Below are 17,121 nucleotides of genomic sequence, written 5' to 3' on the forward strand. Positions count from 1 at the left end.
CAACCAGTCAATGTTTCTCTCTCTCTAGAATCAATAAACATTTTTTAAAAATAAAAAATTGAGAGAGAAAGAAAATTTCTCTCGTTTTTATAAAGTGAAGCAACTGCTAGGATAGTTTGAACCTCCTCCCATGACCCCCTTGTGCAATGTCTTTGGACTTTATTAGCTCTGTGTAAGTACAATACTCAGTAGAGAATATCACATGATTTCTCAAACTATTGTACATATATGAAATGTGGTTGTAGCACTGGGTTAAACAGTGTCCCCTGAAAACTCACATCCGCTCAGAACCAGTGCGTGTAGCCTGACTTGGTAATGAGTCTTCGCCGACGCAGTCAAGTTAAAGTGAGGTCCTACTGCAATGCCATGGCCCCAAATTGAATGATCGGTCTCAACAAAGTGGAGGGAAACTTGGACAGACACATACAGGCCACGTGAACATAAAGGCAGAGATCAGAGTATGCGCCACACCCCCAGAGAAGCCGAGGACCACAGGCCACCACCAAAAGCTAGGACAGACGCAAGGGAGGGCTTCTCCCTCAGCCTTCAGAGGAAGCAGGGCCCTCCCGACACCTCTATTTTGACTTCTCACCTCCAAAACTATGTCAGAAGAAATTTCCATTGTTTTAAGCAACCTGGTTTGTGGCGAATTATTACATCATCCTTAAGAGACGAATACAATGATTATTCTCATAATTTCAAAATTAAATGTGTAAATATTCTGTCCATATGAAGCAAGGTTAAGAAAGTAAAACTGCCCATTTGTTTTCCATCAAATGAAAAGAAGAGAGAACACTTATAAAAGTACCTAAAAAGCTTTAAGGAAACAATTTTCAACTCAACCAATTTTTTGTGACGTGCCTGTTCCATATGTCCTTCTGGTGGTGGGTTCTGTGAAAAATAAACACAACACTGAGCATCTACTCTCCCGACAACTATCAGTTTTGAACAAAATATTGGTTATGATGATAATGTGCAGATACTCCATCAAAATAGTGGTCTAAGCTCTAATAGAAAAACATTAAAATAAGGAAAGTAACTGTATTTTGGAATATGTAAGCAAATTATTAAACCATGGAATCCAGTCTGCAGTCTTTTGTGCAGAGTAGCTGCTCAATGTTTAATGAATAAATACATTGTTAATTAAAAATATATTAGGATTATTGATGTTTATGACTTTTAAATCTTTGTATTTATAGTTCTAAATAAGTCTACAAAGTCAAGTAATCTACATTAGCTCAAAAAAATTTTTTTTAGAGAGAGGGAAAGGGAGGGAGGAAGAGAGGGAGAGAAACAGCAATGTTGAACACCCCCTATGGGGACCTGGCCTGCAACCCAGGTCTGTGCCCTGACTGGGAATCAAACCTGTGACCCTTTGGTTTGCCGGCTGGCACTCAATTCACTGAGCCATGCCAGCCAGGGCTAGCTCAAATTTTTTTATTTCAAGGAGTTAAGTACATATGTCCATTCAAGAGTTAGTACATTTATTTGACAAATATTTGTTGAGTACTACTACAGCCAAGGAGTTACATTTGGTTGAATGATTCAACAATGAACAACAAAAAGACATGATCCTTGCCTTCTCAGAGCTTCAAAGTTAGGCAAAAGGAGATGGATGTTACACAACTGTGAACTGGTGATGAGGCAGAGCTGAAGGCACTCAGTGCAGCCCCATCTCATCCTGGATAGGGACTGAGGCCAGAGGGCCAGTGAGGAGCCTTTTCAGAATATTTGTATTTGCAGTTGCGAGATGAGTAGGAAGGTACAAAGGTACAAAGGACATCTGAAGAACAGAGAGAAGGCCAGCGTGTGTGCATGCAGCCCAGCCCACCAGTCTTGATGGCCTTGGGCGGACGTGGGAGCCGTACCCTTTCGTCCAAACTACAAGATTTTTAAAATGCGAGGGCCAGAATAAGATAGCTGACTAAAACTCCACACTCATTTAACTTTTCCTAAACTCTAACCAAAATTACAACAGAGATTTAAAAACAAAAACACAAACCTGTTCAACATCAATAAAGGTACGAAAGCTGAAGTTCAAACAAATAAGAAGTAACTAACTTTGTATTTGCAATATGGTCAAAACCCAAGCCGTCAGGAGAAAAGCTGAGAACCCACCTAGTGAAGACCTCAGAATACTCAGAAACTAGTAACTCCAAACATGTGCATAACCGGAAGTGAATGGAAGTGGATAAAATAAGAAGTCTGGGAAACTCTTTGGGAAGCAGCTGGGCCTCTGGGTCACGACCTCCCCTGGACTCCTCTAAAGAGGATGAAACAGACGGTCCTTGACCGTGCATCTGGCACATAAGCACTCAGTGCACAACCCCAGGGCCCTCTTCTCACAACTCAGAACACCAGCAGCTGGACCCTGAACCTCAGGGAAAAAGCTGACCCCCCACCCCTGGCTAGAAAAAAAGCTAAAGCAAAAAACCATCACACAAAGACATAGCCCTCCAAGGTGACCTTCAGTGTCCAGCCCTGCCCACAGTTCTCTTACCCCCACTCTGACCCAAGAACAGACAGTCAAGGGTTTTCAGGTATCTGAGGAAAGCCTGTAACAAGAACAACAGAAACCCAAAGCAAGGTGGAGCAAACACATCATTCAGGGAGAGAAAAACTTTTATCAATAATTCCAGCAACATAAACTCATGTTTCCATGTCAGGAGAACAGGAGGCTATATAAGCAATTCATTCAGAGACAAAATGCCAAACGAGCTCATAAAACACGCCAGCACAAAGAAGATGGGAAAACTTCTGATGGAGGTGTGAACAGAAAAAGGTATTTACAAAGAAAAGAATTGAGGAAAAAAATTCTAAATCCAGTGTAGGAGTACCATACCCATACAGGCACAGATTAAAAAAGCAAAAGAAAGAGAGGCAGAAGATAGCATTTAAAAAAAATATATCCCAAAATGAAAGGCATGCGTTGTAGATATCAGAAGTAAACCAGCATTACAGAGGAAATTAGATGCCCACCAAAGCATGCCATTGTGAAATCCTAGAACAGTGACAAAAAGAGAATATAAGATTCCAGAGGAGGAAAGGAAAAAAATGGGGGGAATGCCTGCAAATTCAAACCTAGAATTCTGTATCCAAGCAAACCATCAGTGAAGTGTGAGGACAGAAAGAGCCATTTTCTTTTAATGGAAGTAAGAAAAAATATTGTGGGCCATCACTAAGGTGTCTTGTCACATTTTATCGACTTTGTAACCTGAGGATCGAATGCCAGACCAAGACTGTTAACATCTGGCTCCTTCTGGCCCCTTCTGACCACAAAGCTCCCTGTCCCTGCTCTAGGCCCAGTTTCCTGGAGCAGATGAGAACACTCAGTCCATAGAAATGTTGGGCTTGGGTCTATTCCTGAGCTGCATGATCCACAAAAGCAGAAAGTATTAACCAGCGATTCCTGTTCATACTCTTGTCTAGTAACTGGAGCTCATGCTACAACTTTGGCATATGACCCAACTATGGTACCTAATTTTCTTAAGATTATCTCATGACTTTACCTACTCAGTTTTCTTGTACATTCTGAGGAAAAGTGAAGCCAGCTGAAAGCAGCCTCTCCGAAACAATTAGGATTGTGCCTGCTTCCTAGTTTGTCAAAGGTAAATAATACCACGTTCAGGAAACATACACAGCTGTAACACCACCAAGTGGAGCAAGGAGATGGTGACCCTGGCAGAGCTGGGAGAGAGGATCAAGCAGGGGCGGTGGATGGCTGTCAGCGCACTGGCAGCCTCCCATGCCCACACTGAGGGGCAGGTCTTTGTACTTTCATTATGGTACTCGTTAAACTCCTCACATGTGTATGGCATGCCACAGGATAAAATTTACTTTTCAAGGATGAGGGACGGGATCAGATTTGTACGTCTAAATGTTGCTAAGGCCACTGTAAAGAGAGTGGGTATGAACTGTGGAGGTCGAGGGGTGAGAAGGACAGGATGGACGGAGAAGAGGCAGTGGAGCCAGACAGGTTACGATAGAGAAATGCTGTTCTTCATCATCATTATTATTATTGTTGTTGTTGTTGTTGTTGTTGTTGTTGTTGTTATTATTATTATTTGCAGGGGAAGAATATTATCAGAAAAGACAGAGAGAGAAAGGAAAGTGAGAAGGAGAGACATATGAAGTATTTGGTCAGCCCAAAACAAAAACAAACAAACAAAAAAACCCCAAAATAATGTTCATGGTCAGTGATCACTATTGCTAACGACATGTTATATTTATACTGTTCCTCTAGCACAATAGGCTCAAGATACTGTAAAGGTCATCATTCAATTAAATTTCAGGAAAAAATCATATAACTAGTTTCAAAAGAGGCCTTAGAAGTCCAATGTTACTGACAACACAAGTGCTACCAGGAGGGCTTGTTATTTGCCATGACGGGCTAAAATCCTGAGGCAGGACTTCAGTATAAATAAAGTTCAGGATGCCACTGCCACAGTCCAAGCCTTGGCTCTTGCTGCATGTGGTACCTAAACACCATTTTAATTTCGTTTTCCGTAAGGAACTCCACGGCGCTGCAGAGATGTGCCCTTTTGGAACGGAAAACCAAGCCTCTGCCAGTCTTCTGCACACACTTAGTGTTCGAACAGAGAGTGCCGCGGTGCAGCTTTCTCACACATGTAGGTTCCAAGTAAGAAGAGCTTGTTTTATGATTTCCTCGGAGCTAAACAGATCATCCCTGCCCAGAACTTAATATTCCACTTCATATAAGCTTTAGGCATGACTTTAAAAGTGTTGAGAACCTGATGATCCATCTCAGCTGCCGTATCTTCCTTTCGCACTGTTAGCACCTCAGAGAGGGCCTACCATCTCTTGGGTGGGCGTGTGAGTTTCTTGAGCTATCAAGGAAACTGAACCACCAAGACAAGCATTGTTTTCTATTATCTTCACCAAACAAATGTCTAAAATAGACTTGCTCTATTTTATTTTCTTTTCTTGGTAAGGAGTGTGGAAGTGAAAATGAGATTTCTACAATAATACATTATGGAGAAAAACAGTAAACCTGAAAAATTTTAATCCATATCTTATAATATGAATCTTTGTGAAGATTACAAAACAAAGCAAAAGAGACTAGATAACATTTTAAACATTTAAAATGGAAACTGGCTAAGATGGTAACTTTTTAAATAATGAGAAGTAATTTGACACAGCAAGCTTTTTACCCAGTTTATTCTTGACAAGAGTGGACAAATTGCCGTGAATCCACCACATCTTACCTTAAAAACTTCCATTGGAAGAGGAAACTTTGCAGCATCAATAAGGGATTTTTCCAGAGCATATTTCCATTCAGAGGTCATCTTCAAAGGATAAATTTCTGTATCAACAGCAAACCACACAAGAGTTAAAGGACTAAAATGTTCAAACGAGAGGTTTTTTTCTTGAATTTAATCTTCCCAGGATTTCATAATAAGCCAGTACGCTCAGCAACCGTAAGAATTCACACCCTGCCCGCCATAAAAGGCCACCTGCTAAAGGGATTTTCTGAAGTTAAATAGCAACTTGGGATTCTGCTTTCAGAGATGAAGAATAAACTTAATAGGGCTCTTCTTCAGGGAACATTTGCATGCATTCTGTTGGCATTCTGTAAGTAATTTAATGGTATAAATCACATTAGCAACATCTTCAGTCATCCACTGCCCCAAATTTCGTATATTACCTGGGAAGCAATATCCAGTGATGAAGAACTTATTATCCGATAAATGGCTAAAGTGGAAACGACTCTTGCCTGGCATTTGCAGTTATTACAGCATATTTTTCACTAAATCTCTAAGCTCTCACATGCTAAAAATAGTCCATGTAAGTCAGAACATTATTAAAAGGTAAATTAAAATTTACCAACCAAGTTTAATATTTACACTTGAAATGTTGCTAACACGCCACATGTTGCCCACCATGTTCCCCAGGCAGTGGTGAGAGAGGGATTTACAAATGGAGGTTTCACTGTCTGAATGCAAAATTAAAAGGAAAAAACGGTGGAGCACTGTTTGTTGTTCACTGATTGCTGAAACTGCAGGGGAATTTTATGACCTGATCTCAAAAGATTTAAGACCTTATCAAAACTGGATTTGCAGAAGCACTCAGTTGAAGTAGATATGTTTATATCTTCCCTATATCAACCTTGGCTACCTCAGACAGACAGTTAGGGTATGAATATGAATCTAAGCACAGTTAAAAGGCAACATTAAAGCTTTGGGGCTATATTTTTAATTTCTTGCATGTCTGCTTTTTAGCATGGAGCCATATATTTTGATTCTCACCCTTTCTGAATTCACCTTGAGCCAGAAGCCCCTGTGTTTTAGCCATCTAGTTAGTCTTTCCAGACCACCATAATTTTGGTAGGCGAAAGACGCTGCCCAAACTAGTTGAGTTACCAAGGCTCTGCCCACTTCACTCACTGTCAGTACACAAAGGCACAGAAAGGGGTATTGATGACTAAATAGGTTCCATTGTGTGTCTTGTCTAGAATCCTTTTCAGCATTTCATTTATACTCTTCTACCTCTGAGATTCCCCCCGACCCCAATTTTACATTTCTATGTCAGAAAAAAAAAACAGAATGTGATTCTTCTGAGGAGTATCTAACATATTTGGGGGAAAATAGTCAGGCTCCCATAATACCTCTGCAGAGAATGAATAAATTGTTCCTCTGGCCTCCCAAGTGAGAAGGGGGTGCTATGTGAGAAATCCTTTATCACGGGGTTCCACAAAAAAGAAAGAAGGATGAGGTCACAGAGACCCATCAATAGTCCCATGAGAAGTGGAAGGACCCATTACAGTACCCAGTGGTCCCGCTCAAGAGGATGACATCAAAATTTTAGTGAAGAGGGTGAGGTCTGCACAGGACAAAGCCCAGAGGACACAACTGCAGCTATTCAATAGGTCAGCAATGAGCAAGAGGCTGGACCTCCTGAGGAGGCAAGAACAGATTCCCTTTTCCTGGGATCTGGAAGCAGGCGATAGGGAGTTCCACCTCAGCATGGTAATAAAAGGGGACCCGAGTCACAAGAAGGGATGGCAATTTCCAAAGACAAGACCCAAGGAAGGGTGTGCAGACATAAAGGCTGAGAAGAAGGGAAGAAAAGGTCCACTGCGGAGTTGCCCTGAGCTCCCACAGTCTATTACTGAAGTCTCTATGGTACGGGGAAGACATGGAGAAGAGGGTAAAAGAGGAGTGGTTAAAAAAATTACTCAGCGTTGGAATAATGAAAACCTGAAATGTCCAGGGTTAGATCGAACTATGAAAACAAAAGGAAGTGATGTGCAGACTCCAAGTCATCCCAGATGCTCACCACGTCATTCAGAAAGCGGAGCCCGTGGTCACCAGATGCCACCTCTCTCCCACCAAACCAGAGACAAATGTTACAAGAAGCCCAGTACAATGCACTGAATGTTTGCCACCCCCCTCCACCAGATCCCTGTGTTGAATGTCATAACCCCCAATGTGATGGCATTCAGAGATGGAGCCTTTGGGATATTATCAGCTTGTGCAGATAAAGTTCTCATGATGGGATTAGTGCTCTAAAACACACACACAAAAAAACCCAGAGAGCTCCCTAACCCCTTCCACCAGGTGAGGACATAAGGAGGGGACAGCCATCTATGAACTAGGGAGAAAAGCTCACCAGACACCAAATCTGCCTGTTCCTTTATCTGGGACTTCCAGCCTCCAGGATTGGGAGAAATGAATGTTTATAAACCACCTAATCTGTGGTATTCTGTTACAGCAGAAAGAAGGGACTAAGACACCCAGGTTCGATGTGATTTCTGTCTCTGTCCTACAGTCTTACACTTTGTCCTCTTTCGGTGGATATTAATTCCTAACATGGAATTTAACCCCATGGTAAGGCACACTTCTTCTCTTAAAAGGTGACAATCAACTTCATTTTGTCAGTATGCTCAACCATCTGCAAAAGCTAAACACCTCATGGTTTCAATAAGCAAAGAACAGTATTCCATGTGTGTGTTTCATTAGACAAGAGGCACGTGGTTACATTGGCAAGTTTATGGACAATAAATAGCACCGTTAAAAGAACATAAAACATTTTCTTAAAATGATCATGTTGTAGGTAATTTAACAGAGTGTATCGTGACAATTTCTGTTTGCAGGGAAGCCATAAGCAATTAAAATCCCTACTGATTCATCTTTAACTAGAAGCCTAAGTGAAAAGGAGGCGATCTCCCTTTGTCAAGCATTTGGCAGGCTGCTTCGCACTGAGTGCTGCAGGGTGCCGGAGCGCACAAGATCACCACCTCACGGCCTCAGAGTAAGGAAGGCCTCAAGGGGCGATTCCTTCCTTTCACACACCCCGAAACCTCCACTTCTTCCTTTTCCTCCAGGTTCTGACCAGTGAGGGAAGACTAAGCTAGAGTTATTAACAGACATTGGAAAATGTTATGGACTGAATCTTTGTATCTTCTCAAAAATCCTAACCCCCAATGTGATGGTGTTTGGAGGTGGGCCTTTGGGAGATGACTGGGTTAAATGAGGTGATGAGCATGGCGCCCCACAACAGCATTAGGGCCTTTTAAAAGAAAAGGCCAGTAGTCTTCTCTCTCTTCTGCACTGCTCCCCCACCCCCCACACATGCACAAAAGAGAAGTCACGTGAGGAGAGACCAAGAAGAAGGCCATCTACAAGCCTCGAAATGAACCCTCACCAGACCCAACCAGGCCGACACCCTAATCTTTGACTTCCATCCTCCGAAACTGGGAGAAAATAATTTGTGTTCTTTCAGCCACTTGTGTTGTTGCTGCCACCAGTCTATGGCCTTTTGTTATGGCGGCTGAGCTGACACAGAGAGCAACAGCTCTCTTTAGACTAAGAAAAGGTTCAGACAGGAAGCATTTAAGTTAGATGCAGAAATTTGCTGACTCTAGGATCTATCTAAAATAAGAAAGAAAAAATTCTTTAAAATTGACAAAGATTTTGAAGGAAAAAATATGGAAAAAAATAAGGAATAGATTAAAAAAGTTTCATCTCCTTAGCTTCTACAAGAACATGCATGACACTCTCTTGCTGTTGAAACATCTGGCGGAGCATCCAAATGACCCAGACTCAATGACTTAAATTTCTTGGAGAACCAAGATATAACCATAATACCCTGACCACAGATCGAATGCCTAGAAAACACCATCACTCGGGGTACCTATAACATTCTGCAAGACAGCAAACATATAATTATCTCCATTTTACAGATGAGGACACTGAGATTTAAAGAAGTAGAATCACTTGCCCAGGGGTCCTGTAGCTAGTGATAAAAGCAAAAAGCAAAGCTAACTTGGACCTTGATTCCAAGTTCATGTTCTTTCTGCTTTGCCAGGTTTCTCCAGCTTGAGTCACACAGGGACTTCTTTATAAGAGCAAAGACTTTCATGAACCTCACGGACCATATTCCTGTGAATCTCTCATGTCCCAGAGCCACCTTAGCAGCTAAACAAGAGATCCCATCAACAAAGGGCACCACTCCTTGCTCTGACCCTGTTTTCAAAACCTCCGCTAACATATCAGGAGAAAAGAAGACACTTTGGGAATGTCTTCACTCTGGGTCCTCCCCTCCAAATTCCTTTCAAAGTCCTGCCAATTATTTTGGACTACAAGGTGGACTTGGCTGGTTCTTTCCTTCCCTATAGACATACCTGGCATTTTATTCAGTCAATTCCTATCAAATATGCCAGGTACCTACTATGTGCCAGCCACTGTGCCAGCTACTGGGGAGAGAGCAGTGCAGAAGGTACAGACTTGCAGTTAGAGTGGGTGGGAAAACCCTCTTGTAGTCTGAATGAAGTGAAGGAGTGGGCCACACCAACAGCATTCCAAAAAGGGATGTGCTTGCAAGCCCATGGAACTGAGGAGACCAACTGCTGAAAAATAAATGAGTGGAGCCTGTTGGGGATATGAGGCTGGCGGATCCCTACAGCTTGCCTTCCATTCAGCACAGAAGAGAGGGCACTGCCAGGACTGCCAGTCTTCTCTTCACAAAGGCTTCACTTTGGACCCTAGAAAGCCAATGCCCCCTTCCATGACCATCTGCCTTTTACCACCTTCTTGTCCCTTACAACTGTGTTCACTGAGGCTGCCTTCAGTCCACTCCATCAGCACCTGCATGACACCTGCATGACACCTGCATTGACAGCGCTATGTGAGTGAAGTGGAGCGGCTTCTTTGACTCTTTCTATCCTTCCCACCCCAGGCTATTTCCTCTGATTTGCAGCAGAGAAAAAAAGGCAGAGTGACTACAGGGTTCTCACTGGTGGACAGAGTAAAAGCAAGCCCCTCTTCCTCAAGTTTTGAAGACTACCTTCCTAGCTACTTTCTACTAGCTATTTCTCTTACCTCTATTAGCACTCAGCAGTTGACAATTATTGTGCCCTTTAAAAAGTAGAAAGAATAAATGAAATTAAAGGAAGAGCTATGATTATTTTTGGCAATGGTGGTAGTGTTACTGGGGTGCATGGCAAAGACTGCATCAAGAGCAGAGAGACCCACAAGGGCTTATCTCAAAGTGTAGCCTCCCCCACCCCTTCCAACTTTGCTCCTCACCATCAGTTAATGCTGAACACTCTTCATTTATTTAAGGGTGTTGGGAATTTTTTAAACAGTAGCCTCATATTTTCTATGCAAGACTGAAATTTTATTGCTATCTCTATTTTGGTCAAGGAAATAGCACTGCCATACAAGTTTTACAAGTCACACCGGGACTTGAAATTAATTTCAACAGACCCAGGGCACCAGGTTCTGGTCCCATGTGTGAGACACAGCAACAGCTGCTTCCCGGGGTGCTGCTCTGCTGAATAAGGTGACCGAACCCAGTTTTTGTCTCGTAACTACTGCATTTCAAAAGCTAAAAGTCGCATTTTGAATGGCATTTCACTTTTTTTTCTTCTTCACATACATAGCCTTTCTTGCTGACAATTTAAATGTTGGGAAAATAACTTCTTATTGAGAAATGCCTCAAAGTCTTTAGAGACACACAAATTCTTCAATGAAATGGATAACTCACATCCAGAAAATTACTAAGACAAACAAACATAATTTATCCTTATAAAGATATCAAGTTACGTGAAAGAGGAGGGTTCTCATATGCAAGTATTTCCAGATTTCTACCTCGACACTTCCCATTTTCCATTCATGCTTTAAGTACTGCATCTACGATTTCACAGGGAAGAAACATTTCAGAGAACCTAAGGAGCTACTAGTGATCCTTTGCTTTGCTATAAATTTTTACACTGGCAAATATATGTTTCCCCTAAAATTTATAAAGCAATTAGATACTAAGCTAAGATTTATACACCCAGCTTTCCACACAAAGTAAATTTCTCCTGCAGCGTTATGAATCCCAAGGCAAACGTGAGCTTAGCTCTCTCCTCAGAAGCCGACAAGCCCTTTGTTTGTCATCAAAGTCCAAAATTACTCAGGGTGTAAATGGATTTTTTGGCTGCTTCTCAAAATGTTGACAACAATAATACTAATAAAGTTCCATGCTACATGTCCACATGCCTGTCAAATTCAACGCAAATGCAAACGCATGAGAAACAGAACGAGTAAGTTTTTTTCAATTAAAGCCCTTGAGTGACAGAAAAAGGAAACGCAACTCCTCAGCTTCATTTCATTTACTCAGGACTAACAGCGACAACTAATTCGGGAAGGAAATCTCTGGCAATTTTAATAAAACAAAGAGCCAATTCCTTGCTTCCAGTAAACCTGCAGAATTCACCAGTGTGAAGATCAGCATTTCTAGAAGAAACGTGTATTTCTTCCTTTGCATCCTTAATTCCATAAGAATCCAACATTTTTGTTCTGAGGCTATCCATCCAAAGTTTGGTGAGGCTAGTAAGGGGAAGCAGGGGGAAGAGAATGGGCAAAGGACCTGGGATTTAATTATAGTGCATCCCCCATTTAATAAGCTGGGTCACCCTGGACAAGAAGATTAAACCCAGTCTCAATTTTCTGTGCTGTAAAAGGAAATATTCACACCAAACATGTAGTACTTTTCTGGAATCAAAATAAACAACATAGCAGATGTAAAATCACCTGGAACATAGTAAACATTTAAGAATTATTATTTTATAAACACTAAGATTACTGCCCAGTTAGGTATGTCAGAAAGCATAAAGCACCATTCTATCCAATTAAGGCTAGGGAAAGTCACTTGGCAGTACATTTGAAGCTAATTAAAATCTTTGATATGTCAGGGGGAAAAGCATGGTGATTCTTCTCTTTTCTATTTCCAGGTCAGAACAGATTACACAATGATAAGCATTTGGTTTGGATATTCAGAGGGATGAATGGATAGATGGAGGATGGATGGATGGACGGATGGACAGATGGATGGTGGGTGGACGGATGGATGAATGGATGGATTCATGTATGTGTGCATGAATGGATGGACAAATGGAGATTTAGGAACCTCCTTGCAAGACTATCAAAATCCCCAAAGAAAAGGGGAGAATATAACCAATTCCAATCCATTGTCTTTCATTTTTGAACCAGTGATTCCAGAGGAACTAGATCCACTTTGTCACAGCCTCCAACACAATTTTCTCCTTTTAGAACACTATTAATTGAGGTTTTATGTTTTAGTCTCCATAGAAAGTATTCTTAAGTTAAAATGCTTAATATTCACATACTCAGATGTACAAGATACCACAGAGCTCATAAATTTTCCAGAGACACATACAGAAAAAAACATATCTTTTTCTCAAATAATTCATGGCAGCAAAAGCTTCAGCCCTTACCTGAAGGTGGGTCCATTCTGTACTTATTCTCTTGACACCAACCAACTGGTCGAAGTCTGTAATCCAAGTAAAACAACCACTGGTCATAGGATTCAGTGTCCTCCAATCCCACATAGCGAAGGCGTAATCTTCCTCCAACATTTTCAATCACACTAACTATCCAGTACTGAAAAGGGTTCTGAGAATCCTGAAGTTCTATTAAGGAATCAACTGTAATGAGGTCTATAGGGCCTTTCCCTCGCAGAGGCTGTTTAAACAGAAGCAAAACTCCTTATTTTAAACTTTATTTTAAGGTTCTCATGGAAACAGATGACAGCAGAAGATAATATTTTTTCACACCATCATCCAAGCTATTGGCAAACAATCTGGTGTTCCCCTCCACCCCCATCCTTCCCACAGACTCGCCCCCGCCCCTTCCCTCCCCGCCCACACACACTTCCATATCCCCAACTCTGTATCCGACAACAAAAATCACAAGTCAATAGGAAATAACAGTTCGTGCTCATTCTCGCCAAACAAATCACCCTTCCCAGACAAAATTGCATTTGTTAGAAATGAGAATGCTTTTAAGAAGAGTTATACCCAAATTTGCCTTGAGCTGGAAAGGGTGTAGTAGCAGAACATCTGCTTTTCAAATAGACAGATATAACAAACACAGAGCTACAAGTTTAAACCAGGGCTCAGCAGACATGTGCCTTATGACGGCCACTGCTGTAATGACCAAGCTCTTCTCTCACACTTTGGTTACGTGCATAAGGCATGAATATGTGTAGATGGCATGTTTAATGCACATTAATGATATACACAAAATTAAGATTACTATGTAAACTTATTTCAACATTTAACTTGATAGTTGGCTTAGAGAATATATGTAATTACTGCTCTATCTAAGCAAGCTTCTTAGCATGTGTTAGCATATGAAAAGGGTGTTTGTTCAGCCAGGCTTGTAAGCAAATATATTAAAAAAAAAAACCTAAAAGAGTACAACAACTTGTCCTTTTAAAAGGGTGAAAAACCATCATTATGATTTGTTAACCAAACAATTACATTAGTAGCCATTAAGATAAACAAATACACCAGGCAAAATCTTCACAACACCAAACCCTGTAACCCAATGTATTAGATAGTGGTGTTCCAAAATATCAACATCTTTTATGAGAGAAGGGAAATTTATGGAAGGTTATGAGAATAATGGCATTGTCAAAATCTATACTGTATTCCTTGTCATTCATTGTGTTTCCCCTTTTTTCAGGAGCATTCTTCAAACAGATTTGTTAATTCAATAATTGTTTATAACACAATACATCTCTTCCTGTTATATAATATACAGTAAAAGTAAAATGTTTCATCATAAAATTATTTTCAAATTAACCATAAAGATATCAGATTAAACTATTTTTTCAGTATGTTGTTACCTTAATCACACTTAAATATGGTTAGCCATTAATTATCTTGTTTTTATACGAGAAGTTAATTCAATCATTATTTAATACATGTATTTAAATCTTAGGGCTATGCATCCAGAATGGAATAGTTAATGGTACCATTAATCAATATATTCAGAGACTATACTAGAGCTTATATATGCTTAGTTTCACCTACACAGAATGGTTATTCTACAGGATTTGATTTACATTCATTAACATAGGGTCAGGGCTTAAAGAAACAGGATAGTGAGAAGATAGTCTAACATTATTATTTAAAAATGTGTTCACATAGAAGCAACTTTTCCATTTATTGATTGTACCACAGATAAAAAAATGTTCAATGCCATTAGAATCGGTAACCTGAGTAACTTAAAAAAAAACACAGGAAATTAGGCTCTTTGGACATAGATACCTGTGTGTACACATGTACCTGCAGAAGGATATATGCAAAGGTGCTGTTAGGTTTGAGCTCAAGTAACTGTGAAGCTTCAGACATAGAATAGCTGTAAACAATAATACATACACCTTCCAGGAGGTTAGCGGGGGCTGTCCGGGAGCCAGTCAAGTCACGAATGAGAAATTCTGTCCAGTCTGTGTACTTTTCTTTGATTGCTGGTGAGACAAAAGAGAAAAAACATTCTTCAACACCATTCTAGTATTGAATAAACTTAAAAGCACAGCACTTGGTTGCAGATGTGTTATTTCAATATTTCTCTTTCAAGCACCAATTCTTAAGTACTAAAATCACAATAATAAATCTGTCAACAATGGGTGACTTCATACCTACCAGGTGCCTCGATCTTGCTGGGCAGGAAGGAGGTTTAATAGGTGCTACTGAAGTCTTACAACCTATTTAGAAACTTCTGTGAATACCAGTTATTATAAAGCATATAATTCAGTTGGTTCCAAGAAGGAAGAGACCGATGAGGGCTACAAGAATCAGAGAAAGTTTGTTTCCCAGGTGAGAAAATAAAACCAGGCTCTGAATTATATAAAAGGTGTATGAAGGCAGAGAAAAGGAAGTTGAGATTTTCAGACCAAGAGGAACACCACATGCCAGTGAGAGTGACAAAGTGAGGGAGGAAAGGGAGAAAGGCAGCGGGGTCCCTGCCAGACCCGGCAGTCTGCGCACAGGACCCTGGGAAACAATGTTAGGTGGTGGAGTGTCACTGTGGACAGCCAAAACATGTCAACAAGTATGTTCAATAGGAGGAAATCTTTGCATAAAATAAGTCTAACCAATTAAAAAAAATGCTTGAATGGAAACAAACTAATGGCAGAAAAAGCAAGAGAGAAGCTACTGCAGATGGAAACTAAGTACAAGTGACAGGACCCAAAAGAGGGGTGACAGCTCAGTGAAAAGGAAGAAATGTATTAAAGGCATCTTTTGAAAAAAAGAAATATCAGCCCTGGCTGGTGTGGCTCAGTGGATTGAGTGCCAGCCTGCAAACCAAAGGGTAGCTAGTTTGATTCCCAGTCAGGATACATGCCTGGGTTCGGGGTGGGGTCCCCAGGAGGGGGCACGCAAGAAGCAACCACACACGTTGATGTTTATTTCCCTCTCTCCCACCCTTTCTTCTCCCTCCCTTCCCCTTTCTAAAAATAAATAAATAAATAAATAAACAAATAAATAAATATCAGATCTTCAAGGCCAAAATATTCTACAAGTGCTTAGAAACCAAGACCTGAGCAAAATGTAACTCCCTGACTAATCTCCCAAGCTGCAGATCTCCAAAGCCTTCAGCAGGTCACATTCACACCCAGGAAGGCCCTGAGCCTTCCAGGGGCACCACAAAACCAGCAACGGGTGATTAGCACTCCCTGATTCCCATTCGCCCCACACAAGGATCCTGACCTTCACATCACACCAAGAGCCCATGGGCCTGGGTACTGCCTGGATACTGCCTGGGTACATCCAATACTTAGCATTTCTGAGAGGTTCAAGACTCAAGTGGTGTGTACATTGTTTAGGTGCTTCAAAGGCATGATTCCTAGGTCAAAACTAAAGGAACAGAGTTGTTACAAAAGGACACCATGGTATTGATGTGGGAAAAGCAAAGTCATGGTGTGGGCAGGATCTGGGCTCCAGGGTGGGCTCCGCCATCCTTATAATGTTGAGTAACTCATTCAAATTTCTTGTATGCTGTGTACTCATCAGTATAATAGTGTTTACAACATTTTGTTTATAGGATGCTATTAGAATTAAAAAAGACACATATGTCCACAAAATATAACCACATATATGCCATATATAAACACGGGGGGGGCACGGGGCTGGGGCTAGAACCAGGAAGTGTTCTGACTACAGGCATCCTGCTAAGCCCTGGGATTCCCAGCCCCACAAGGGAGTCCGACCCTCCTGGCATTCAAAGTCCCAAGCCTCTGAGGGACCCCCCCCTCAGTGGAAGTTCCCACAACATTTTAGCAGTCACCAAGACTCCCTCAGGTTCCAGGCTGCCAGAAACATTTTGAAATTTCTGTGCTGGTCCCTCTTGAATTCCTTCTGGTTGTTGGTTATGGTTTGTTGTTGTTGTTGTTCCTTCACTATCACCCTAAGGGAGTATCTGGAGGAAGAAGAGAGAAATGCGAGTGCTCAGTCCACTGAGCCTCCTAACGCACCAGAGAACTGGGCTCACAACAAGATGTGAGGCAGCAGCCTTTGACTTAGCAGGAAAGTACTTTTAATACTGACTTTGTTAAAGAAAAGAGGCAGGAGTGAATCTTAAATTATAAATGGAAGCACTTACACATTTACTATTAAGAATAAAAGACTACAGAGTTCCTTCCCTTGGACATTTTTAAAAGAGAATCTACATTCATTTTTCAGAGGGTTCAAATTAAATTGTCCCTACAAACAGAAGGATATACGATAAAAGTATTCAACAGGATTGATAAGTTTCTACTCTGTGCAGTGGATCCCATTACATACTACTGGGGTTCAAGCACATAGAC

General features: G+C 41.1%; 1 protein-coding gene across 9 annotated transcripts in view; it reads right to left on the bottom strand.

Annotated features, from left to right (window-relative positions):
* The window catches only part of SFMBT2 (Scm like with four mbt domains 2), a 220,977-nt gene that overhangs the window by 103,014 nt on the left and 100,842 nt on the right, over nt 1-17,121 (bottom strand). For 8 of the 9 annotated variants that reach the window (XM_045858039.1, XM_045858046.1, XM_045858038.1 and 5 more), the window contains 3 exons: nt 14,693-14,781; nt 12,743-12,989; nt 5,226-5,323 (listed from right to left, as the gene is read on the bottom strand). In XM_045858039.1, the coding sequence (XP_045713995.1) occupies nt 5,226-5,323; nt 12,743-12,989; nt 14,693-14,781 (434 nt within the window). Of the gene's footprint in view, nt 1-5,225; nt 5,324-12,742; nt 12,990-14,692; nt 14,782-17,121 lie in introns of those variants that run through there. The other variant, XM_045858047.1, reaches the window with a different exon arrangement.

This window comes from Phyllostomus hastatus, unplaced genomic scaffold, assembly GCF_019186645.2.
Source record: "Phyllostomus hastatus isolate PE091 unplaced genomic scaffold, TTU_PhHast_1.1 phas_scaffold_1674, whole genome shotgun sequence".
Taxonomy (NCBI): domain Eukaryota; kingdom Metazoa; phylum Chordata; class Mammalia; order Chiroptera; family Phyllostomidae; genus Phyllostomus; species Phyllostomus hastatus.